The sequence below is a fragment of the Thalassophryne amazonica genome, chromosome 14 (genome assembly GCF_902500255.1).
Source record: "Thalassophryne amazonica chromosome 14, fThaAma1.1, whole genome shotgun sequence".
Classification (NCBI taxonomy): Eukaryota; Metazoa; Chordata; class Actinopteri; order Batrachoidiformes; family Batrachoididae; genus Thalassophryne; species Thalassophryne amazonica.
In genome coordinates this window covers 3,000,589-3,027,946 of record NC_047116.1, presented here as the reverse complement: position 1 = coordinate 3,027,946, position 27,358 = coordinate 3,000,589, and the positions used below count along the sequence as shown (strand labels likewise).

The 27,358-nt window shown below is 44.7% G+C and overlaps 1 protein-coding gene across 2 annotated transcripts in view; it reads right to left on the bottom strand.

The window, feature by feature from the left end:
* The window catches only part of LOC117525401 (zinc finger protein OZF-like), a 108,493-nt gene that overhangs the window by 70,591 nt on the left and 10,544 nt on the right, over positions 1-27,358 (bottom strand). Inside the window, exon 2 of one of the 2 annotated variants that reach the window (XM_034187262.1) lies at positions 24,499-26,319. The exons of the other annotated variant lie outside the window; for it this stretch is intronic. Within the exon in view, the coding sequence (XP_034043153.1) occupies positions 25,178-26,319 (1,142 nt within the window). The 3' untranslated portion in view covers positions 24,499-25,177. Of the gene's footprint in view, positions 1-24,498; positions 26,320-27,358 lie in introns of those variants that run through there. 2 annotated transcript variants of the gene reach the window in all.

Sequence of the window (27,358 nt, the reverse complement as noted above, 5' to 3'; positions counted from 1 at the left end):
TCTAAACATAAAGCAGAAATGAGCGCTATTTTATTTTCTGTCATTCACAGTGTGAGCCAGGCTTTAGGCCTGCTAAGCTAAAGCTAGCATGCAATGCTAACTGAGCATAAATTATTGGCCAAAAATACCCCAAACTATTTCACCACAGTTTATGTGTGGTGTTTGGTCATTAGTGAAACCTGTAATATTTAATTTTTAGGCTAGTACTAGAAGCTAACTGGTGTGCTAATGTTTCCATGCTGAAAACTCTCTGATTAAACGTGCTGTATTTTTTGTTTTGTTGTATTTTTATTACCTGTTGTATTTTCTCCTGTTTCTGAGAACCACAGTGGAAAAAAGTCATTTGTTTTGTGTGTTGTCCTTTGTCTAATTATCTTAAGTCCATGTAATATTGCCAAATAAATACATGCAAATGTATTTACTTTACAGATGTTTGAATTTAATCTGTATGTTAAATTATAATTACAGAAACTGCAGTTATGTAACTGTTAGGGATTCTATTATGGATTTACTTCCACCACCTGCCTGCCTGTCTACCTCGTGTTCACACTGAAATGGGAAAGAAAACCTTCAGTTTTTTCTGCTCCCTCTGATTGGAATGTCCTCCAACCTGAACTGAAACTGTCTGGATTAACTTCTTGGAATGCTTCCGCTCTAAGAGACTGCGAATGGAATTCTTTTGCACAATGCCCATGCATTTAAAATCGAATCTGTATTTTATTGTTTTAACGTTCTCTTGATGATGTTAACCTGTTTATTATGACGTGTGCTGCTGCTTTTCTTGGCCAGGTCAACCTTTATCTGGTTAAATAAAAGATGTTATTATTATTATATTATCATCATCTTCCCAGGTATCAGTCGGAAACCAAGTGCCAAAAAGCAATGAGATAACCAATGTTCTGTGAAATTATCTGGAAAATAATTAAGAAAATGAAAAGTCAGAAAAGCAACAACAACACAAAAACAAAACACGAAACTGACAATCACGACAAAAAGTGCATGAACTTAAATACATCCTCCTGGCATTTGATCATATCTAATTTAGCTTAAGAAAAGACACTTCTAACAGGACTTTGACCTTGAAACTTTTCCAATGTAAGAATTTGTAGAATTGGAACTAGTGATAGGTGATATGTGAAATGACATATCTGACACTTATCTCTAACCAATAACAAAGAATAAACAGGGAGGTGATGGTTAAAAACAGCCCAATAGGAGGTGAGGGTCAGTTAATAATGCAGCTGGCAGAACTCGCTGCAAAATCCAGGGTGGAGATCCTCTGAATATTTACCCCAAAGCTCTCCCAAGCAACATAACCTGGGAGTATATCAATAACAAAAAAAAAATTACGTATTCTTCTTATCATACAATTTAAAAAAAAAAAAAATATATATATATATATATATATATATATATATATACGAGGTCTGTCCAAAAAGTAACGGACCTTTTTATTTTTTCAAAAACCATATGGATTTGAATCACGTGTGATTGCATCAGCCAAGCTTGAACTTTCGTGCGCATGCGTGAGTTTTTTCACCCCTGTCGGTTGCGTTATTCGTCTGTGAGCAGGCTTTGTGTGAGCACTGGTCCACCCCTCTCATCGTTTTTTTATTGCGAATAAATGTCTGAACAATTTGGAGCTTTGCTGCATCAATTTTTTTCCAGAAACTGTGAGAGACCTCCAGGTGGACACCGTTTGGAAAATTCAGATGGCTTTCAGGGACCATTTTATGGGGATTACACAGATTAAGGAGTGATCCAGATGGTTTAAAGACCGCCCACAACTGCTGAGAGCGCGCCGCGCCCCGATCAACATGCTCAGACCCCGCTGAAACAACCAGATCATTTCCAACATGAAGGCTTTGTTGATCCGGGACATCATCTGACTTTCACAAAAAGGCAGAAGGCGTGGACATCAGCACTTTTTTGGCACATTCCACTGTTACAGGAGTTTTTTTCATGGAAAGAAAAGCAGAGGGATGCGCCACTGAGCCGTTCATTACGCGGCACAAAACCACCTCTGTGTTGGTCTCACAGGACGGCTTAAAGGTGGATTTCAGACGGCTGTCGGTTGCTTTTCAGTCGTGTGATTATCTGAGAAATTGAGCATGAGCTGGACATGCCCCAACATGTCCTGTGAGCTTCATTGACGTTGCTTTGCGCCATGCGGCTCCACCGCGACGCGCGGAACTCCTCCGCACGTCTGTCTCAGTGTGCCGAAAAAGTGCTGATGTCCACGTCTTTTCACAATTCCTGTGCTAGTCAGACAACATACCGGATCAAGACAGCGTCCAGTTTAGAAATGAACGGCACATTCCACTATTACAGGAGTTTTTGTCATGGAAAGAGGAGCGGAGTTATAACAAAGGAGTGTTCCTTTGTCTCGCTTCATCAGCGAATCGGTCATGACGTGTGAAGCCTCCGCGCGGCTTTCCATGACAAAATCTCTTGTTAAAAGTGAAATCTGCCAGAAAATGGCTGATGTCCAGCTCTTGTGATAACCAGAGAAATTGCACACAACGGTCCCGGCTCCACACAGCCATCCGTTTAGAAATGATGTGGTGGTTTCTGCCTCTCGATGGCGGCTCGGAGCGCGGCGCGCCGTGCGACATTGTGGGCCATCCTTAAAGCTGTAGTAACAGTCCTTATTCCTGTGAAGCCCGTAAAATTTTCACCGAAAGCCAGATAAATTTTTCGAATGGTTTCCAGCTGCCTGTCTCTAACAGTTTCTGAAAAAATTCTGATGGAAAAAAAGCCCAAATCATTCCACCATTTCCTCACAATGAAACAACGACAAGAGGGGTGGAGCAGTGCTCACTCAAAGCCTGCCCACAGGCGAATGACGCAACCGACGAGCGTGGAAAAACTCACGCATGTGCATGAAGGTTCAAGCTTGACTGACGTAAAAACATATGAATCAAATCCATATAGTTTTTGAAAAAAATAAAAAGGTATGATACTTTTCTAACAGACCTCTTACTTGAAAAATACTAGAAATAAGACCTTCTGTCTTTCTCGTACCAGGGATGTGCTCCACTCACTCATTTTTATCAGCAGATTTCGACTTTTCAGCTTCATAAACACATCTAAAATGTAAAATCCCATCAGCAAAAATAAGATACTAATGATATAAAAAACTGTCTGTTTTGTTTAATAATCTTTATCTCTGAGGAAACTTAGAATAGGACTATTAATTGAAAAATAAAAAAATCACCACACCTCAACTGCATGTTTTTGTTGCCTGTTTGTGTTGATCTGACATCATGGACAAACAATCGTCTGAATTAAACTCACACTTTAATACACGCCAACATGCACTGATAAATAAAATAGGAAATGACCAAAGAGAGGTCCATCGTTCAGGTCAAGGCTACAGTTTCATGTCTGCTGGTTTTCGCTCTGTTTTAATCACTGTATTTATTTTTCCTTCAGAGTTGCATCAAGAGTCGAATAAAGCAGACGTTCCTCCTGATCAGCAGATCTGGAGCGCCGATCTGGACCGGGGTGTTGGAGGTCTTTCCCACATTAAAGAGGAACAGCACGAGGCTGAGTCCATCATGTCTTGTGTCCCTGTGACGAGTGAAGATCACAAAGAGAAAACAGAATCCTCACAGTTTCATCAGAAGACAGACCGAGGAGAGCAGAGAGGCGGAGCCTCAAGCCACCAGAGTTAACGAGCCTGTCAAAAGAGAATCTGATGGAGAGGACTGTGGAGAATCAGAACCGACACAAACCCAGACCCAGGGAATGATTGTACAGCTACCAGATACTTGCCACAATATTTCAGACTTTTCCGACAGTGATGATGACTGGAAAGAGTCCAGAAAAGCTCATTTAAACAGACTGAAAAACCAGAAATCGTTGTTAGTGACAGAAGAAGGAAAACTCATGAGAAACCGTTTCACTGCTCTGAGTGTGAAAAAAGGTTTGGTTACAAGAAAAATCCTGCAGAGACACCTGAGAATTCACACTGGAAGAGAAACTATTTAGTTGCTCTATTTGTGGGAAAATGCTGATTTCCAGAGCTCACTTAACCTACCACATGAGATGTCACACGGGAGAGAAACCTGTCAGCTGCTCAGCTTGTCAGAAGAGCTTCAGGTGCAGAGAAGCTCTTGTGAGACACATGAGAATCCACACGGGGGAGAAACTGTTTCATTGCTACGTTTGTGGTAAAGGTTTTGCAGAAAAAACAAACTTGACAAGACACTTGAGGGTCCACACGGGATATAAAAATAGAGAGTTCACATGCAGCGATTCAGGAGAGTCACATTTTAAAAAAATCACGTAAAGTGTCATTTATGGTGTGTGTGTTGTGGTGTGTGTGTGTGTACACACTGGTATGACGTTAAGACTTGCATGAAGTAGGTGGACTTCTGAAAAATCGGGCCCCTGTGGTCCACATGCAGTTTAATAGAACCTATACACATTTTTAACCAAGTTAACATCTGAAGCAGGTGTGTCTCTGTCTCCCTGCTCAGAACACGGGGGACAGAGTACACAACTCCAGTTAGTCTGCAACCAGACAGTTTCTGCTCAGTCAGTGGATTGTGGTGAAATTAGAATCTTTGCACCGATACTAATTTGTTCCTTTTAAAACTTTTAAATGTTTTCTCATAAACAATTTGAAAAAACGTTGACACAGTGTTCAATAAATCATTCTAAGTTTCTTGACAGGATGAACTTGGCTGGTTGGAACACTGGTGGAGGTCTTTGGGCCCCCTGGTCTTTCTGTTGTTGGTCTTGATAAAACCTGTTAGTTACATGTTCATGCAGGTTTCTGTTCTCCAAATTGAAAATGCACTGAAATGAAACATGTATTTCGGAGGAAAAAACCTCAAATAACATTTTTACCGCTCACATGAGGCTGTTTTTCAGAAGTCCTCTAATTTAATTAATTTATATAGAACCAAATCACACCAACGTTGCCTCAAGGTGCTTCACACAACTAACCTTACTACCCACAGAGCAAGAACACAGGTGACAGTGGGAAGAAAAAAACTCCCTCTGAGGAAGAAACCTCAAGCAGACCAGACTCAAAGGGGTGAACCTCTGCTTGGGCCATGATACAGACATAAATGACAGAAACAGTTTACAAAACAAATATACAGGAAATGTTAACTGGTGCACAGGACAGGAGGTTACAGAAACGGACACCACATCCATCTCTGGATGGAGCTGCACCTTTAACAGAAAAAAAAAACAGTCAGGCATCAGAAAGACAACAAATACAGTATTTTTCAGCATTAAACAAATGAGAATCTGTTTTATTGATGCAGGAAGATCATTCCACAGAACAGGGGCACGATAAGGGAAAGCTCTGTGACCCGAAGACTTCTTATTCACCCTAGGGACACAAAGTAGTCCTGCACCCTGAGAACGTAAAGCCCGGGCCGGTATGTAAGGTTTTAATCAGGTCAGTTAAGTAGGGAGGTGCCAGTCTGAACAATTTTATAGACTAGTAGCAGAACCTTAAAATCTCACTGGGACAGGAAGCCAGTTGAACAGACGCCAAAATGGGTGTAATGTGGTCAAACTTTCTGCTTCATGTCAAGTCTGGCAGCAACATTTTGAACCAACATGCCCTGAGGCCTGTTGGTTGCAGCTGCTTCTGGTTTTTGTAGCCTCAAGTGGATTAGAGTCTATGGCTTCCCCCCGGCGGGACGCCGGTTTGATGCAGGTTACTTCCCTTACTGTGCTGGTATCCATCTACAGCAGCGTGGACTGAGATAATGCAGATTGTCCAAGTACACAGGCAGGTAATGTAATGAGATTTGTAGCCACATCTTCATATTGGCAGACCAGCTCCTCATTCATTCAGCGACCTGCTCTACTTTGTTTTGTTAGGAGGTTAAAAGAAAAAAAAATCCTTATTTAGCAAACGTCACATGAGCCACAGAAAGACCTCCGTCCTTGAGGTCTGTGCTCAGTGTTGTTACAAACACTGTTCACTCAGAGCTTGTGTTCAGTTCAGCTGTAATATTTTATATTTTATTGTGATAATTATTGTAAATGTTAATAAGAATTCAAACCATCAACCTTAGCTAGTATGCTTTTTTCCCCCCTTCATATTTCTGAGTTTGATCCTGACAGACAAGCAGCAGTAAATTAAAGATCCATACAGGCAGGAGGGGGGAACAGTTGGTTCTCTGGTGTGCTCAGAACAAACTGGAGCTGAACCTGCTCAAGAATGTGGAGATGATGGACTTCAGGAGAAACCCCCCCAGTCCTCAACAACACTGTGTCTACTGTGGACACTTTCCGGTTCCTAGGATCCACCATCTCCTGGGATATGAAGTGGACCTCCCACATAGACTCCATCAGGAAGAGCACAGCAGAGGATGTACTTGCTCAGACAGCTCAGGAAGTTCAAACCTGCCCCAGGAACTGCTCATCACCTACACATCCATCATCCAGTCTGTCCTGTGTATCTCCATCTCTGTTTGGTTTCCCTCTGCCTCCAAACACCACAGACACAGACTTCAGCCAGCTGTCAGTCTATGGCTGAATGTTCTGGAGTTATGGGGTAAAAACAGCAAAAATGGTGACAAAGGTCAAATTCAGTCTGTACAGAGGTCAAAAGTTGCTCCAATTTCAGTAAAAAAAAAAAAAAAAGGTTAATAGGGTTTTTTTAAAGGAATAGTTTGCATCATCAGTTATGCTTAGTTACCATCTTAAAGGGTAACAGAGGTCATAGGTCACAGAATCCAAAGGATGTTGACCTTGTTTGACCTTTATGTTGGAGACCAAACATTTAGCACAATCAAAACATTTCCATTTATTCATCCTAATAGGGCAACTGATCACTTTTTAACCAAATTGGAGAAACTTTAACCTTTGACCCCTGTACAAACTGAAATTGACCTTTGTCACAATTTTGCTATTTTTACCCCATAAATCCATAACAATCAGTCATAGATAGTCCAAAGTATACCTTTTTGGAATCTTTATGATCAGACAAATAATGTATAGTTTTAAATATGATTTGAGCATTTTAAATGTGTATCCTGTTGTAATTTGTTATTGACCCCTGACCTGCCTACAGCTGCCACCCTGGATGGCCACCATACAATTTGTGTAGGTCATAGAACACTGAGACTGGACTGTAAGTGCCGTTTAGGAGTCCTCTCAAGTGCTAAGCTCAGCCCAGGAGATCATCTTTCCAGAGCAGCACAACATCCTGTCCTCAGAACAGCCTGAAGATCCGTCCAGATACCACACACAAATACACGCAGATGATTTGATTAGGTCAAAATCGTCTACTGCCTCATGGACTACAGGACATCTGATGACATCACACTTGGAACGCTTTTCATTGGCCTGTGAATGTGAGCAGATTTGAAGTCTGATTTAGAAAAATCTGGGAGGTTTTGTGCCCTCTTCAGTACCAACTGTTCCCCTTTGGCGACTCAGGACGCAGCTTTACTCTGTTCCTAAACTGAAGACTGACAGGATGTTGAACCTTTGATCATTTTTGGGAATAAATTTGCTGTTGACAGATTTTGTTGAATCTTTTAAATCGAGACTCAAAACTTTTTTCTATAATTAGTTTTTTTTTCTGATTTAGGATCACAATGCTGTCTGTTAAATTATTAAAAAACTGATTTTCTGATTAACAATGTCTTAATCAGGCTTGTTGCACTTTGAATAGGTTTTTTTTAAGCACTATGTAAGCACACGTGTGCGTGGTATCTGGATGGATCTTCAGGCTGTTCTGAGACGGGAATCGTCCCAGCAGACTGGAGGACAGGATGTTGTCCTGCTCTGGAAAGACGATCTCCTGGGCTTGAGTTTAGCAGTGCTGCCACAGTTACTTAGAAAAGTTACTTTACACAGTTACTTCATTGGCAGCTGCTGAATATAACTAATAAACTAACTAGTAATCTAACTTGGTTATTTTTAAGACTGATTACTCAATCTTAAGAGTAACCAATTAGATTACTGGTTCCAAGTTGTTGGCAGCTACTAATGAAGTAACTGTATACAGTAACTTTTCTAAGTGGGCAATTCTGTGGTAACGGAATTACAACAGCAGCAAAATCTGGACATATGACATCTAACCATGACAGATTAGCTCAGACTGTAATTCCGTTACCACATAATTGCCCAAGTAACTGTGGCAGCACTGGTGTTAGTACACGTGCACCGCTGCTCTTTGTTAACAGGATTCAGGGTCACCTGCTGGGTGTTTGTTCAGGGATGGAGTTTGATTCTTGGACAAGACCTTCGTCTAAATCGGGTGGTCAACTTGTTCCAGAAAGGGCCAAGAGGGTGCAGCTTTTCTGTGCAGCCACTGAGTCCACCAGGTGACTTACTGATTAATATCACTGAGCAGGTGGAATCAGTTCATCAGTGAAATCACCTGGTGGAATCAGTGGCTGCACAGAAAACCTGCACCCTCTTGGCCCTTTCTGGAACAAGTTGACCACCCCTGGTCTACATTGTCACAGTCCACCCAGGTGCAATTCAGTACCAGCCTTAGCTGGGAAACAAACCAGTGGTCTGAAAACCGTCCAGAGGGAGCCGTAGAGTTCGACCTGCCTCATGTTCCACAATCCAGAGATAAGCACCAATTGGCCTCAGGCCAAACCAGGACGTCAATCAGTGTGTGTCTGAGTTCCAGCACTCAAGAACCTGAGGAGAGACCACGCCAGAGGTCGAGGCTCAGGCCCCAGACAGGTCGTCATGGTGGACAAGGACCTCATGGGGTTCTGCCCTCAGGTTCCTCCGTGAAGCAGGTCTGACCTGAGGTGAATATTCTTCCCAGATTGCTTTATTTATTTATGTCTCTTCCTGTTTGGAACCCAGCATCCAACTTTGTGAAAATGCATAAAATGATTTCAATTTTTATTAGGCAGAAAAAAAAAGGCCAGGATCAAAGTCACACAGCAAACCAGGAGTAAAGCTTCTGGAGGCCTTAACCTACCAAATGTGAAACTGTACGACTGGGCGGCACAACTACGTGGGGTGGTGGAATGGTTAAAACACAGTAAAGAAACAACATGGGTGAGTGTAGAGCAAGCTCATGCCCCAAATTCCCACCGCAGACCCTGGCATTCGCTTCCAAGGAGATATGGAACAAGTATAAGATTACAAATGTATGGATGAAATGCACCCAAAAGGCCCTTGGTACTATTAGAAAAAATATCAAAGCCCCCCCATGTCCATATCATGGGCAATGAAAATCTCAAATATAATTGATTTTTTACCGCGACAAGACAATTCTGGGTTCTAAGAATGGGAAAATAAAAAATTTTCATTGATGATTTGTTTGAAGGGGAGATTTTAAAATCTTTTAGTCTGATTGAGAAACTTGGGCTGACTTCAACAAATTTTTACAGGTACTTGCAGTTGAGAAGTTATCTGATGTCTCATAAAGAATGGTCCCTTCTTAGGTCCCAACCTAATGATTGGAATTGTTTTTCATGAAGGTCACTAAAGAAAGTAAATCTGATAAGATAGTTTCAAACTTGTACAAATGTTTACAATCTACTATGCTGGGGGGGCACTCTTGACATAAGGGAGAGGCTCAAAATTAGAAATGAATGTTGGAGTTGATGATCAAGAATGGGAGTTGGTATGTGAGAGTGGACACAAATTAACAGTCCAACATGGAAAGAATTGTGTTGGAAAGTGAACATGAGATACTTTCCAACTCCATTTATATTTCTAAATTTAATAAGACTAAAACTAATGTGTTGGAGACAATGTGGCCAAATTGGGGATCTCACACACATTTTCTGGGATTGTCTAAGCTCAAATCATTTTGGGAGGGAATTAGGAAGGAAATAAAAAATGTTTTAAATATTTATATTGATTTGAAACCCCTTTCCTTTGTCCTCGGAGTGCTCTCGGGTGATTTACTAAGCAAAGAAAAATTGTATCTATTTTGGGTTCTTGTACTGGTGGCTAAAAAAAATGATCATTGTATCCTGGTATAAACCAACAGTGAACCAACTTGCGAGAGAACAGTGAAGGTTTATGTTATGGAGAAGATAACTGCTAAACTAAACCTGACAGTTGACTTATTTAAGAAAAGGTGGAACCCACTGATCATACATTCAAATTCAAATTTATTAATTTATATAGCGCCAATTCATGATGAAATCGTCTCAAGGCACTTCACACAACATAATAAAAACAGAAAAAATTGAATTAAAAATTTAAAAACAATAAAAAGACAACCATAAAAGAATACAAGAATAAAAACACATAACACTAATGATAAAACAGGGAAAACAAATGAGTCTTTAAACGTGACTTAAAAGTCTCCACAGTATCCAACTACCGAATGTGTGCCAGGAGATCATTCCACAGAGCTGGGGCACGGTAGGAGAAAGCTCTGTGACCAGCAGACTTTTTATTCACCCTGGGAACACACAGAAGTCCTGCACCCTGAGAACGCAGGGCCCGAGCTGGTACATAGGGCTTAACTAGGTCAGCCAGATAGGGAGGTGCAAGTCCATGAACAATCTTATAAACTAATAACAGAACTTTAAAATCCGATCTTGCAGCGACTGGAAGCCAGTGAAGAGACGCCAAAACGGGTGTAATGTGGTCAAACTTTCTGCTTGTTTATTTAATGGTATGTATAAAATATTGTCCATTCTTCAATAATATCATTATTATTTATTATCGAAATTGTAAGATAGAAAACATGGTACCAGTATTCCGAGACTACAGTACAATTTTCAATTATTTTCATTTATATAGCACCAAATCACAACAGAGTTGCCTCAAGGTGCTTCACACAAGTAGGTCTAACCTTACCAACCCCCAGAGCAACAGTGGTAAGAAAAAACTTCCGTCTGAGGAAGAAACCTCAAGCAGACCAGACTCAAAGGGGTGACCCTCTGCTTGGGCCATGATACAAACATAAATTACAGAACAATTCACAAAACAATATACAGGAAATGCTGTTGGTGGCACAGGACAGAAGGGTCTCCAGCACAAATACCACACCCATCTCTGGATGGAGCTGCACCTTAAACAGAGAGAAAAAACAGAATCAGGCATCAGAAAGACAAAAATACAGAATAATTTGTCAGCATTAAACAACAAGAAAAACAGAGAAATACTAATGTGATCGTCGGCCACTAACCAGTCCGTGAACAATTTTATTGAGTAGTAGCAGAACCTTAAAATCTGATCTCACTGGGACAGGAAGTCAGTGAAGAGACGCCAAAATGGGTGTAATGTGGTCAAACTTTCTGCTTCATGTCAAAAGTCTGGCTGCAGCATTTTGAACCAATTGTAGTAAACCAGGAAATAGAACATTGCAGTAGTCCAATCTAGAAGAGATAAACACATGAATCAGGGTCTCAGCATCAGCTATAGACAGGATGGGACTACCACCCTAACAATGTTCTTGTTTTTTATTTAGCACTCTGTATCAAAACTGGATTAATGACTTGAAATGTGAAGCCTTAAATTTGGATAAAACATTATGTTCAAAAAAATGTTCAAAAACCAATGTGCTGCTGGTATTAGAAGAGTAGCAAGATGGCAGACGGCAGTCGAGCCCCAACCAAAGTGCCTTTATTAGAGAGAGGGCGACATGACGGGTCGGGGGGAATTGGTCACGTGACTCCTGGTGCCATCTTGTGGCAAAAAGAGCGTTGACTGTTAATGTGTCTGCATCTAAATCAAGCTATTTTATTTATTCACTGAAAATGTTGGGTTGCTGTGCATCTGGAGGCACAAATAGTCACAGCTTGGGCTTCAAGATGTCTCTGATCACTCACTTATTAAGTTTACAGTTTCACTGCCGTGTTAGTGGAACAACAACCTTATATATCTTTACGGCGACGCATCAACTCCTCAACTAAGACTGAACTCGAAGCTAGACTGCCTGATGTCTTAGCTTCACATTTGACAAATACCCAGTCAGTAGACAGACTTGTGGATAGTTTAAACTCAGTGCTCAAAACTACACTCGACATGATTGCACCACCTGTGTTAAAAATCATGCTCCCCCAAATCACAGTCACCTTGGTTCAATGATTATCTGCGTGACCTCAAGCATAAAGCAAGAGGTCTAGAACGGAAATGGCGTCGCTCAAAATTAAAAGTATTCCACCTTGCATGGTGTGATGCTATCTTAGACTATAAGCATGCACTACTGGCTACAAAGTGGACCTATTACTCTGATTTGATCAAAAAAATCAAGCATAACTCAAAGTTCTTGTTCCACACGGTGGCAACACTTATTCATGGACAACCACCTATAGTTCGCTCTCCTTTACAGCACAAGATTTCCTGGATTACTTTGAGAAGAAAATAGAAGACATCGGGATAAACATATCCCAGCATGCCTTAACCCAGCCACTACACCCTGATATTGATGTGGGCGCCACTACTGAGGTATTACCTAGATTTACAGAATTTGACAGTATCTCACTAGGCATGCTGACAAAACTTGTAATGTCAACAAAAAGCACAACCTGTTTATTTGATACTATACATGTTGTGTGGGCCGCTGAAGAGGAGGTACTGCTGGCCCACCACCACAAGATGGCGCCCTGCTTGAAGTGCGGGCTTCAAGCACGAGAGGGCGTCGGAGCGACCAGGAGTGGCAGCTGTCACTCATCATCCGTACTAGCTGTCACTCATCCACTACTCATCACCACCACCATAAAGGCCGGACTGCAACTCCACCTCCCTGCCGAGAAATCAGCTACCATTCAGGTAATTTTCTCTGCTGACTCAAAACGTTGAGTAATACTCTGAACTTCTTTTGCAGCCGTTATCCTGTGGTGTTTTTTCTTATCTGTGGGATTGGCGTTTGGTGTGATCAGCGACGGCTTCGCTTCACACTCCAACCAGATAAGTGGTTTAAACAGGAGCTGCACGAGTGTGTGACTGGAGGTGGAGGTTCTCCCTCCTTTACTGAACACTGACTGTGGGATTACTGAGTGTGCGAACTCACACTCATCAGGACTGTCTCTGTTCTCTGCCAGCAGTACCGGGTCTGACTGCTGAAGACAGCGGCCACCTGGGGCGCAGGGCTTGGCGGCTCCGGTGTTCTTCAGCTCCGTTGGTGGTGGAAGCTGTGTGGGATCCGGCTCTTCTCTCGCCAGGCGTCTTCTATCTTTGAGCCTGCCCACACGTCACCTGGTGTATGATTGACAGTCGCTATATTGTTATTGTCTGTACGTCGTTGTGCAATTCACAACATTAAATTGTTACTTTTGGCTTATCCATTGTCCGTTCATTAACGCCCCCTGTTGTGGGTCCGTGTCACGTCACTTTCACAACAATACCAACAAAACTGTTTAAGGACCTGTGGTCCACTCTTGGGCCAACTGTGCTGGAAATTATTAATCTTTAACTTCTGGATCTGTTCCTAAATGTTTCATATCTGCAGTGATTAAACCATTACTTAAGAAACCTAATCTTGACCCTAGTGTATTGAAAAACTATCGTCCGATATCAAATCTATCATTTTGCTCTAAAATTCTGGAAAAAGTGGTGTCACGGCAGCTCGTAGACTATCTTACTGAGAATAATCTCTTTGAGCCACTGCAGTCTGCTTTTAGAAAATATCATTCCACAGAGACGGCTCTCACTAAAGTGGTGAATGATCTTCTGCTTACAATGGATTCAGACACCACTACGGTTTTGATGTTGTTAGATCTCAGTGCTGCGTTTGATACAGTGGATCATCATATTCTACTTGATAGGCTGGAAAATCACTTTGGGATTACTGGGAGTGCCTTTGCATGGTTGATGTCATACCTGACCAGTCGTTCTGTGTCTTGTAAAGTAACACTACCTCTAACCTTAGTGACATGAAATTTGGGGTTCCACAGGGATCTGTCTTAGGCCCCTGATTTTCTCCCTTTATATAGCACCCTTTGGGCACATATTGCGGTGTTTTGGGGTTACCTTTCACTGCTATGCAGATGATACTCAGTTATACATGCTGATTACTGCTGGTCATCTCATCCACATAAAATCCTTAGAAGATTGCCTTGCATCAGTGAGAAGCTGGATGTCTAGCAACTTCCTACTTTCAAACTCTGATAATACTGAAATGATGGTTCTTGGTCTAGTGCGACATCGGCATCAATTTGACCAGTTAACCCTCAGCCTAGGCTCGTGTGTCATACATCACACTGACAAAGTGAGGAACCTTGGGGTAATTTTTGATTCTACATTGTTCTTTGACCTCCACATTAGAGATATTACTAGGACTGCTTTCTTCCACCTGCAAAATATAGTCAAGATTCGTCCCATCCCGTCTATGGCTGATGCTGAGACCCTGATTCATGCATTTATCTCTTCTAGATTGGACTACTGTAATATTCTATTTTCTGGTTTACCACAGTCCAGCATTAGGGCTCTCCAATTGGTTCAAAACGGTTGACACGAAGCAGAAAGTTTGACCACATTACGCCCATTTTGACATCTCTTCACTGGCTTCCTGTCCTTGTGAGATCAGCTTTTAAGGTTCTGTTACTAGCCTATAAAATTTTTCACGGACTGGCACCTCCCTACCTAGGTGACCTAATTAAACCCTACGTACCGGCCCAGGCTTTACGTTCTCAAGGTGCAGGTCTACTTAGTGTCTCTAGGGTGAATAAAAAGTCTGTGGGTCACAGAGCTTTCTCTTATCGTGCCCCTGTTCTGTGGAATGATCTCCCTGCGTCAATAAAACAGATTCTGTAGAGACTTTCAAGTCAAGACTTAAGACATTTATTTTCCCTTTCGTATGGCTAGCATACTGGCACAGAATGTTACTATGCTTTTTACTCTTTTAATTCATTTTATTAGTAAATGGAGTGTGCCCCGGCCTTAACTTTATCTAAATTCTGGGTCTTTTAGTGAAGTTTAGGGCTAGTGGCCGGTGATCACCTTAGTACTGTCGCCTGTGTTCTTGCTCTAGGAGTTGGTAAGGTTAGGTTAAGGTTGGTAACCTTACATGTGTGAAGTGCCTTGAGGCAACCTTGTTGTGATTTGCTGCTATATAAATGAAAATAAATTGAAAATTGAAGATGTACAGATTCTCTTCAGATCTGAACAGAAGAAAAATTTGGGAAAATAAAATCAGCTGTGTGGGATGGAAGCCGACTTCATCATCAAAGCTTTGAGAGGTAAATTTATTGTTCAGTCCCATGTCCAGTAAAACTCACCTAAACCGTCATCGTATAAACCAGATATTCACAGTCACCGGATAAAAAAAAAAGTCCCAAAGTTTTTGTATTGTTTTCTATGTAATAAACACTGTATTTCCATTAAAAAGCCCGAGCAGTCTGGACGTGCAGAGGTACAAATTAATGTTCAGCTCTGACACTCGTCAATTTGTGGAAAGTGGGAGAGAAGTCATTTCTGTGATTAAAAGCCCAACCATTTATTTTTCACACGGTGCTCAGACGCTGACCCACATCCTGATGTGCACCTGTTACATCAGACAGAAAAGGCTGTGATTTGACACTTTTCTGCTTTTAATCCTTCATCTCCCATCATATTATAGCAGTTTTTACAGCGCGCACACTGATAAGTGGATCAGAAAAGTCTGCATCACATGTACAGCACAGTCAGTAAAAGAGGAAAATTGTTGTTTAGGGCCGCTGAAGAGGAGGTACTGCTGGCCCACCATCACCAGAGGGCGCCCTGCCTGGAGTGCGGGCTCCAGGCACCAGAGGGCGCCGCCGCCTCACGGGAGCAGCCTCGGTGACAGCTGTCACCCATCACCTGAGACAGCTGACGGCAATCATCAGTGGGGTATATCAGCAGGACGGCATCTCCACCTCATTGCCGAGATATCGTTTCTACCAGAGAGGTAACATATCAAAGCCTACTGAGTACACAGTTTTGACTGAGCTAGTTATTGGTTTACTGTTCCAACGAGAGGTGGAGGTACCTTTCCTGCCGTTCGGAGTTCTGGGTGCAAACGCGCCCCCATCTAACTGTTCTTTTTCCCTCGCCAGCAGTACCAGGTCCGACACGCGGAGGCAGTGGCCACCTGGGAGTTCGGGACTTGGCGGCTCCAGTATTCCCGGGGTCCTGTGGCGGAGGAAGCCGTGTGGTTCCGGTCTTACCTTGGAGAGGCGTCTCCTATCTTCGAGCCTGCCCACACGACACCTTTGTGTATTGACTTTTGTCCATTTCTGTAATTGGTTGTATTCGTTGTGCACATTCACAACAGTAAAGCGTTGTTATTTTGACTTACTCCATTGTCCGTTCATTTGCGCCCCCTGTTGTGGGTCCGTGTTCCTACACTTTCCCAACAGGATATCTCGGCCAGCGTCATGGATCCCGAGGGGCGTCAACCGGCTGTTGAACGGCCAATGGAAGAACAAGGCGCACAGGCGTCCACGGGAGGGGTAATCGGTGAGTTGCAGCGGATCCTCACCGCTTTCACGACTCGGTTAGACTTGATGGCCGAGCAGAACGCCCTCCTGAACCGCAGGGTGGAGGCTCTCGCCGCGCAGGTGGAAGCGCGCCCTCTGGGCGCCGCTGCGGCTCTCCCTCCCGTAGACCCTGTGCGTGACAGCGACGTTCCACTGGTTGTCCAACGACCCCCCCCACCATCCCCTGAAGCATACATAAGCCCCCCGGAGCCGTACGGAGGCTGTGTGGAGACGTGCGCGGATTTCCTTATGCAGTGTTCGCTCGTCTTCGCACAGCGTCCCGTCATGTACGCGACCGACGCTAGCAAAGTAGCTTATGTGATAAATCTGCTTCGTGGTGAGGCACGCGCTTGGGCTACAGCGCTCTGGGAGCAAAGTTCACGGCTCCTTCTGACATATGATGGGTTTGTGAGGGAGCTCAGAACAGTGTTCGATCACCCTAATAGAGGAGAGACCGCTTCAGCCGTGCTGCTGTCAATGAGACAGGGGCGCCGGAGCGCAGCTGCCTATGCAGTCGACTTCCGCATCGCGGCTGCGAGGTCCGGCTGGAATAACACTGCCCTCCGCGCCGCCTTCGTAAACGGACTGTCATTGGTCCTCAAGGAGCACCTGGTGGCTAAGGACGAACCGCGGGATTTGGATGGGCTTATCGATCTTGTCATACGATTAGACAATCGGTTAAATGAGCGCCGTCGGGAACGAGACGAAGGGCGTGGCCAGGCACACGTCGTCCCTCTCCCTTCCGGTTCCAACCGCGTTCCGCCCTCCCCACGCTCCACGGCCCCTGCGCTCCGTGCGATCACAGCTCCCCCTGCTGACGAAGCTATGGACACGAGTAGGGCAACATTTAGGGCACCGGCCACACAGAGGAGGCTGGCCCGCGGAGCGTGTTTTGTTTGTGGCTCGATTGAGCATCAGGTACGAGACTGCCCCGAGCGGTTAAACACCAACGCCCGCCCCTAGACACTGGGCTAGGGGGGGGCCGAGACGTGCACGTGGGACACACCCACATCGCCACACGACTCCCAGTTACAATCCTTTATGAGGATTTAACCCTGAAGGCCCCAGCACTGGTGGACACGGGCTCAGAAGGGAATTTGCTTGATAGCAAATGGGCCAGGGAGATAGGGTTCCCTCTGGTGGCACTTACCTCGCCTGTGCAGGTACGGGCACTAGATGGCTCCCTACTCCCTCCAATCACTCACAAGACACCACCAGTAACTCTGGTGGTGTCGGGGAATCACCGGGAGGAGATCGAGTTTTTTGTGACTCCGGCCACCTCCCGTGTGATTTTAGGTTTTCCCTGGATGTTGAAACACAATCCCCGGATCGACTGGCCGTCCGGGGTAGTGGTCCAGTGGAGCGAGACCTGCCATCGGGTATGTTTAGGTTCCTCGGTTCCTCCCGGTTCCCAGGCCAGGGAGGAGGTCAGAGCCCCGCCCAATCTAGGGACGGTGCCGGTGCAGTACCATGACCTTGCGGAGGTGTTCAGCAAGGATCTGGCACTCACCCTTCCCCCGCACCGCCCGTATGATTGTGCCATTGATTTGGTTCCAGGCGTTGAGTTCCCGTCCAGCAGGCTGTACAACCTCTCACGACCTGAACGCGAATCAATGGAGACCTACATCCGGGACTCTTTGGCTGCCGGGTTGATCCGGAATTCCACCTCCCCGATGGGTGCGGGTTTCTTTTTTGTGGGGAAAAAGGATGGCGGATTACGTCCATGCATTGATTACAGGGGGCTGAACGAAGTCACGGTTCGTAACCGATACCCCTTACCCTTGTTGGATTCGGTGTTCACGCCCCTGCATGGAGCCAAGATATTCACCAAGCTTGATCTTAGGAATGCGTATCACCTGGTTCGGATCCGGAAGGGAGACGAGTGGAAGACGGCATTTAACACCCCGTTGGGTCATTTTGAGTACCTGGTCATGCCGTTCGGTCTTACAAATGCTCCCGCGACGTTCCAAGCATTGGTTAATGATGTCTTGCGGGACTTCCTGCACCGATTCGTCTTCGTATATCTAGACGACATACTCATCTTTTCTCCGGATCCTGAGACTCATGTCCGACATGTACGTCAGGTCCTGCAGCGGTTATTGGAGAACCGGCTGTTTGTTAAGGGCGAGAAGTGTGGGTTTCACCGCACCTCTTTGTCCTTCCTGGGGTTCATCATCTCCCCCAACTCCGTCGCTCCTGATCCGGCCAAGGTTGCAGCGGTGAGAGACTGGCCCCAACCCACAAGCCGTAGGAAGCTGCAACAGTTCCTCGGCTTTGCAAATTTCTACAGGAGGTTCATTAAGGGCTACAGCCAGGTTGTTAGCCCCCTGACAGCCCTGACCTCACCAAAAGTCCCCTTCACCTGGTCGGATCATTGCGATGCCGCGTTCAAGGAGTTGAAACGGCGCTTCTCGTCTGCACCCGTTCTGGTGCAGCCCGATCCTAGTCGCCAGTTAGTGGTCGAGGTGGACGCCTCGGACTCAGGGATAGGAGCTGTGCTGTCCCAGAGTGGGAAGACCGATAAGGTCCTTCATCCGTGTGCCTATTTTTCCCGCAGGTTGACCCCGGCTGAACGGAACTATGACGTCGGCAACCGAGAACTCCTTGCGGTGAAAGAGGCTCTTGAAGAGTGGAGACACCTGTTGGAGGGAACGTCCGTGCCATTCACGGTTTTCACTGACCACCGGAACCTGGAATATATCAGGACCGCCAAGCGGCTGAATCCCAGGCAAGCCCGCTGGTCACTGTTCTTCGGCCGTTTTGACTTCCGCATCACCTACCGGCCCGGGACCAAGAACCAGAAGTCGGATGCCTTGTCCCGGGTACACGAAGACGAGGTCAAGGCGGAGTTGTCGGATCCACCGGAACCCATCATCCCGGAGTCCACTATCGTGGCCACCCTCACCTGGGACGTAGAGAGAACCGTCCGGGAGGCCCTGGCACGAAGCCCGGACCCCGGGGCTGGACCAAAGAACAGACTTTACGTCCCACCAGAGGCAAGGGCTGCAGTCCTGGACTTCTGTCACGGCTCTAAGCTCTCCTGTCATCCAGGGGTGCGAAGAACCGTGGCAGTTGTCCGGCAGCGCTTCTGGTGGGCGTCCCTGGAGGCCGACGTCCGGGATTATATCCAGGCCTGCACCACCTGTGCCAGGGGCGAGGCCGACCATCGCAAGGCTCCGGGACTGCTACAGCCACTGCCCGTGCCTCATCGCCCCTGGTCCCACATCGGCCTGGATTTTGTCACGGGCCTCCCGCCGTCCCAGGGAAACACCGTGATCCTCACGATAGTGGACCGATTCTCCAAGGCGGCCCACTTCGTGGCCCTCCCGAAGCTCCCAACGGCCCAGGAGACAGCGGACCTCCTGGTCCGCCACGTCGTCCGCCTGCATGGGATACCATCAGACATCGTCTCCGATCGCGGTCCCCAGTTCTCCTCGCATGTCTGGAGGAGCTTTTGCCGGGAACTGGGGGCCACGGTCAGTCTCTCGTCCGGGTATCACCCCCAGACCAACGGGCAAGCAGAGCGGGCCAATCAAGAAATGGAGCAAACACTGCGTTGTGTGACAGCCGCGCACCCGGCGGCCTGGAGTACTCATCTGGCCTGGATCGAGTACGCCCACAACAGTCAAGTGTCATCAGCCACCGGCCTCTCCCCCTTTGAGGTGTGTTTGGGGTATCAGCCCCCGTTGTTCCCGGTGGTTGAGGGAGAGGTCGGTGTGCCCTCGGTCCAGGCCCACCTGCGGAAGTGCCGTCGGGTGTGGCGTGCCGCCCGTTCTGCTTTGCTGAAGGCCCGGATGAGGGCGAAGACCCATGCAGACCGGCGGCGGACCCCGGCCCCTACGTATCGCCCCGGGCAGGAAGTGTGGTTGTCCACCAAGGACATTCCACTGCAAGTGGCCTCCCCAAAACTCCAAGACAGGTACATAGGTCCGTTTAAAATTCTCAAGGTCATCAATCCCGCCGCAGTGAGGCTTCGGCTTCCGGCCTCACTGCGGATCCATCCAGTATTTCATGTGTCAAAAATCAAGCCCCATCACACCTCGCCCCTCTGTACACCCGGTCCGGCACCACCTCCTGCCCGGATCATCGATGGCGAGCCGGCTTGGACAGTGCGCCGGTTGTTGGACGTCCGACGGATGGGCCGGGGCTTTCAATATCTGGTGGACTGGGAGGGGTACGGTCCCGAAGAACGCTCCTGGGTGAAGAAGAGCTTCATCCTGGACCCGGCCCTCCTGGCCGACTTCTACTGTCGCCACCCGGACAAGCCCGGTCGGGCGCCAGGAGGCGCCCGTTGAGGGGGGGGGTCCTGTTGTGTGGGCCGCTGAAGAGGAGGTACTGCTGGCCCACCATCACCAGAGGGCGCCCTGCCTGGAGTGCGGGCTCCAGGCACCAGAGGGCGCCGCTGCCTCACGGGAGCAGCCTCGGTGACAGCTGTCACCCATCACCTGAGACAGCTGACGGCAATCATCAGTGGGGTATATCAGCAGGACGGCATCTCCACCTCATTGCCGAGATATCGTTTCTACCAGAGAGGTAACATATCAAAGCCTACTGAGTACACAGTTTTGACTGAGCTAGTTATTGGTTTACTGTTCCAACGAGAGGTGGAGGTACCTTTCCTGCCGTTCGGAGTTCTGGGTGCAAACGCGCCCCCATCTAACTGTTCTTTTTCCCTCGCCAGCAGTACCAGGTCCGACACGCGGAGGCAGTGGCCACCTGGGAGTTCGGGACTTGGCGGCTCCAGTATTCCCGGGGTCCTGTGGCGGAGGAAGCCGTGTGGTTCCGGTCTTACCTTGGAGAGGCGTCTCCTATCTTCGAGCCTGCCCACACGACACCTTTGTGTATTGACTTTTGTCCATTTCTGTAATTGGTTGTATTCGTTGTGCACATTCACAACAGTAAAGCGTTGTTATTTTGACTTACTCCATTGTCCGTTCATTTGCGCCCCCTGTTGTGGGTCCGTGTTCCTACACTTTCCCAACAAAAATGTTCAGTTAACCTTTGATTTGGAGGTGATGATTGTAGAAAGAATCCAGAATAAAGCAAAATCCAGAGACAGAGAACTTTTAAACTGTCACATACGTCACTGTATGACACAGAGTTACAGAGCTGCAGCTGCATAAATCAGGCTTTAAATTAATTAAATAAACTGTCAAATTTTAAATTTATGTAAATATCTTAACTATTTTTTTTATTTGTTTTGATAGCACCTGTACCTGGATGTGTTGCTGTATGTGGTTAAATGATTAAAAGAAAAAATGTTTAAAACATAAAAAGGTCCAATCAGTAGTTCAGCGCAGTTTGAACCAAAATGGCGCCACCGTGTTCTGAGTTGACGCCACTCTATCTATCAAGGCACTCTAGCCCCAACTCGCTTAGCAATGCTGGCAGAGCAATATAGACAATTCCGGCATTAAAAAGAAAACAAACCTGTTCTCTGCTACATCACTTCTGCTTCTGAAAAAATAATTTTCATTACGCTGTTCCATTTCTTTTATTTGCAAAAAGATATTTTGGATGCTTTGTTGGTTTTCTTTGGTGTTAGCTTAACATGCTTCTGCCACTGTCAAGTCCCAAACACATCAACTATCACCGGAAACACTTCAAAATAAGACTACAGTGAGGAAAAAGATATAACTCGTCACGTACTGAGATTATTCCTGTAACAAATCTGTATACTTGCTATCTGTGCATAAACCAAGTCATTTGTTCTGTACCGAGTTTGTCCCACAGTTATATTATCGAAAGGCCTTTTCCATTAAGCTCAAATCATAATTTCAAAGTTGATTTTGATTGAAAACTGGCCGATATCCCTCTGAACGTTTTTTCACCTACTTTTAAACCAGTGAGAATGCAGCTACATTATCAACATGTCACAAATTGCACATTTCTTTCATCAAATGGGTGATTCGTTCAGATGAAGCTTTACACAGTGGTGATTATTGTGGTGAAATTTCTCCAAATTAATTTTTCACTGCTCAGTCAAATCTAGTTTACAAAAAGACAGCTTTTTAACACATTGAATGTTTGACATGAAATGTCATAAACACAAAGCTGTGTCAGCTGTATGCTGTCAAAGAGACGCCTCCAGAACTCTGAAATGTGAACAGGGATTATTTTACGTGTATTGTTATAATGCGCGAACACTTTGTGTACTTTTACTGCTGCCTCTAAACATAAAGCAGAAATGAGCGCTATTTTATTTTCTGTCATTCACAGTGTGAGCCAGGCTTTAGGCCTGCTAAGCTAAAGCTAGCATGCCAATGCTAACTGAGCATAAATTATTGGCCAAAAATACCCCAAACTATTTTCACCACAGTTTATGTGTGGTGTTTGGTCATTAGTGAAACCTGTAATATTTAATTTTTAGGCAGTACTAGAAGCTAACTGGTGTGCTAATGTTTCCATGCTGAAAACTCTCTGATTAAAAGTGCTGTATTTTTTGTTTTGTTGTATTTTTATTACCTGTTGTATTTTCTCCTGTTTCTGAGAACCACAGTGGAAAAAAGTCATTTGTTTTGTGTGTTGTCCTTTGTCTAATTATCTTAAGTCCATGTAATATTGCCAAATAAATACATGCAAATGTATTTACTTTACAGATGTTTGAATTTAATCTGTATGTTAAATTATAATTACAGAAACTGCAGTTATGTAACTGTTAGGGATTCTATTATGGATTTACTTCCACCACCTGCCTGCCTGTCTACCTCGTGTTCACACTGAAATGGGAAAGAAAACCTTCAGTTTTTCTGCTCCCTCTGATTGGAATGTCCTCCAACCTGAACTGAAACTGTCTGGATTAACTTCTTGGAATGCCTTCCGCTCTAAGAGACTGCGAATGGAATTCTTTTGCACAATGCCCATGCATTTAAAATCGAATCTGTATTTTATTTGTTTTTAACGTTCTCTTGATGATGTTAACCTGTTTATTATGACGTGTGCTGCTGCTTTTCTTGGCCAGGTCAACCTTTATCTGGTTAAATAAAAGCTGTTATTATTATTATTATTATCATCATCTTCCAGGTATCAGTCGGAAACCAAGTGCCAAAAAGCAATGAGATAACCAATGTTCTGTGAAATTATCTGGAAAATAATTAAGAAAATGAAAAGTCAGAAAAGCAACAACAACAAAAAACAAAACACGAAACTGACAACACGACAAAAAAGTGCATGAACTTAAATACATCCTCCTGGCATTTGATCATATCTAATTTAGCTTAAGAAAAGACACTTCTAACAGGACTTTGACCTTGAAACTTTTCCAATGTAAGAATTTGTAGAATTGGAAACTAGTGATAGGGGGTGGTATTAGGTTGCATAATTAAATGTTAAATTTAATCAATTTAATCAGCTTATAATGCACCAAATCACAACAAATGTTGCCTCAAGGTGCCTCACACAGAACAGTTCAAAATAAAATTTTAAATACAATGAGGCAAATAAGTATCTGATCCACTGTCGATTTTGCAAGTTTTCCCACCTACAAAGAATGTTGAGGTCTGTAATTTTTATTGTAGGTTCACTTCAACTGAGAGACAGAATCTAAAAAGAAAAATTCAGAAAAATTACATTGTCTGATTTTTAAATAATTAATTTGCATTTTATTACAACAAATAAGTATTTGACCACCTACCAACCAGCAAGAATTCTGTCTCATAAACCTGTTAGTTCTTCTTTAAGAAGCCCTCTTATTCTGCACTCTTTACCTGTATTAATTGCACCTGTTTGAACTTGTTACCTGTATAAAAGACACCTGTTCACACAATCAATCACACTCTAACCTGTCCACCATAGCCAAGAAAGACCAAAGAGCTGTCTAAGGACACCAGGGACAAAACTGTAGACCTGCACAAGGCTGGGATGGACTACAGGACAACAGGCAAGCAACTTGGTAGAAGACAACAACTGTTATGATTATTTATTAGAAAGTGGAAGAAACACAAGATGACTGTCAATCTCCCTCAGTCTGGGATTCCATGCAAGATCTCACTTTGTGGGGTAAGGATGATTCAGCAAATTTGAAGAAGAAAAAAAAAAAAAAAATCAAAAACTGGTGACGTTAAAAAGGAAAATAACTTTATAGTACAAAGCACTGGATAAATATACCCACTAAATTTTTTTCATTTTATTTTTTCTTTCCATGATGGCAGGTGAGGAACAGCGTCACCGGGTGCGCCATATAGTCCAGAAAATACGTACTTGTAAAAGCGTTTGACAAACTGACATAATTCAGGTTTAATCAGGAAACCTTTTTACATAATGGTCTAACAAAAGAACAAGTGCTTTCTTTCATTTAACAGCAGAGACATTTTTAATCTGAAGAATTTCACCAAGGCTTCCACACGATCATGAAGGTTCCCAATTCAGGTTCTTCCTCAGCAACCATCCCAAAAGATTCACTGTACCACAAGCCTACAGTCTGTTATAGAAAACACAAGAAACTTAAGACGAGACAGGCTTTACATAACTGAGGACAGCGGCGCAAATAACACCCAGGAAAGAACAAATGTTTGTTCTAAAGGTCCAACAGCAGTTCAGGATCACAACTATGAAACTGTTGGAGGCATCAGATAGAAACGTGACATCATCCACCTCTGACAGTGTTCCATCTCCACAACCTGAAAAGACTGTTGATAAATCCAGAACCAAGGTCATCCAAGCACCAGGACAAACGCTGAGCTTTTATTTGATAGCTTCAACCTACCACCAAACATAAACCAAACCCAGAACAGGGAGGACAAACTTCAGTATTCTCCTCATGCAGTTTGGAAACATAAATGAAGGTGGTTAATTTTTCATGGAGTCAAATCTGCAGTCCATCACTGTTGAGGAAGAGATTGCATGACTCCTGTGTCAGTACACAGATGCGGCCTCAGTCTGTCAAAGTGTGACACCTCCAGACACTTGTGTTTTCTTACGCGGCACTTCTCGTTGAATCCTTTACCACAAACATTACATCTGTACAGTTTTTGTCCTGAGTGGACAGACATGTGACTTATTAGGTTTGTTTTTTGTGTAAAACCTTTACTGCAAACTGAACAGCTAAAAGGTTTAATACCAGAATGAATCCTCTTGTGTACACTGAGGTTTGAACTCTGGGTGAATGTTTTACCACAGACTGAGCAACTGAAGGGTTTCTCCTTGGCGTGACAGTGCATGTGAGTGGTCAGGTGTGACCGTCTTCCAAAGCTTTTGTTGCACACGGAGCAGATGAAGGGTTTTTCTCCTGTATGGCTCCGAATATGTTCAGTTAATCTTGTACTGTGGTTGTATCGTGCCCCACAGATGGGACAAACATAGGGTTTCTCTCCTGTATGAATCATCATGTGTTTCTGAAGGTTGCTCTTGAGTAAAAACCTTTTTGGACACTCAGCACAGCTGAATGGTTTCTCTCCGCTGTGAATTTTCATGTGTCGATTCAGAATACTCTTGTAGCGAAACATTAGCTTGCACTCAGAGCAGTCAAATGGTTTTTCAACAGTATTATGTTTTCTGTCAGTTACCAGAATGTTGATATTTGTTGGAGTGTTTAAACCTGAATCACATTCTCTGGTCTTGTTGCCATTATTAGTCCCAACCTTCCCAGACTGTTTGGGGTCTGAAATTTTCTCACCAGCATCAGGATGCAAGTTTGTTTCTGGTTCCAGTCCTCCAGAGTCTGCTTCATCACATTCTGTTTTCATGCTGGCTCGAGACTCTGCCTCAGTTTGGCTTTGATGACCTTCTGAGGACAGTTTGTCTTCATCGTCTTCACTCTTCATAAGGACTTGAGGCCATGTGGACTGCTTGATATGTGCCTCCTCCACAGCTGGAGGATGGACAGTCTCTAATTTGGTCCAGAGATCTCCTTGTTCGACTTTCCTCTGTGGGCTATCTGAGTTCTCCAGATCCAAATTGGAGCACCAGTGTTGGTTCTCAGAAGGAACCTCATTTTTCCTCATCAACAGTTCATGGTGCACATCTGCAGGGAAATATGAAGACAGACATCATGAAGAACAAAATCTTCACATTCCTGAAGAAAGAAGGCAACATGACGGCGCACGCCAATGCAGCGGCTTCTCTAGCTCTTGGTGCAAACGGCGTTGTTAATAATGCTAGCGTTAGCGAGCACGATTATGTGAGTGGCTCTTTAATAAGGCAGAGTTCAGGTGAGCTCATGTAACTAAATGACAACTTCTCAGCTTCACTTCCTCTGACGCTCATAGCAGCGCTCGGCAGGCTGCAGCAGTTTGGAGGAGCAGACTGCACCGGTTCAGAGGCAAGAGGATGGCGTACCAGGAAACAGAAGAGGGGCCTGCTGATGAAGTGACAGGCTGGTGCTGACAGACCAGCCATTCCATCAATCTTTCTGTCCAGCATCCAAGCTCTGGACAAGAAAATGGATTTATCTGGACTGAGACAGCAGGAGATGCAGAACTGCTGTGTTCTCATCTGGACTGAAACCTGGCTAAGCAGCAGCATGCCAAACAGTTTTCTTAGTCGACAGGTGCCATTTTTTTCTGCGCGGATCCCAACCACCTATCAGGCAAAACTAGAAAACACAAGCCAATTCTCCCTGTGGCAACTTTTCTGACACCTCCTGCTTAAAACCCAAAAAGTCAGATGGATTGTGAGGCCATGATTTCACGGTCTGTATTCAATTTCAATTTATTTTCATTTATATAGCGCCAAATCACAAAAGAGTTGCGTCAAGGCGCTTCACACAGGTAAGGTCTAATCTTACTAACCCCCAGAGCAACAGTAGTAAGAAAAACTCCATCTGAGGAAGAAACCTCAAGCAGACCAGACTCAAAGGGGTGACCCTCTGCTTGGGCCATGATACAGACACAAATTACAGAACAATTCACTGACGAATATACAAGAAAAGCTGTTGGTGCACAGGACAGGAGGAACAGGACAAATACCACACCCATCTCTGGATGGCGCTGCACCTTAAACAGAGAGAAAAAAAACAGAATCAGGCATCAGAAAGACAAGAAATACAGTATAATTTGCCATCA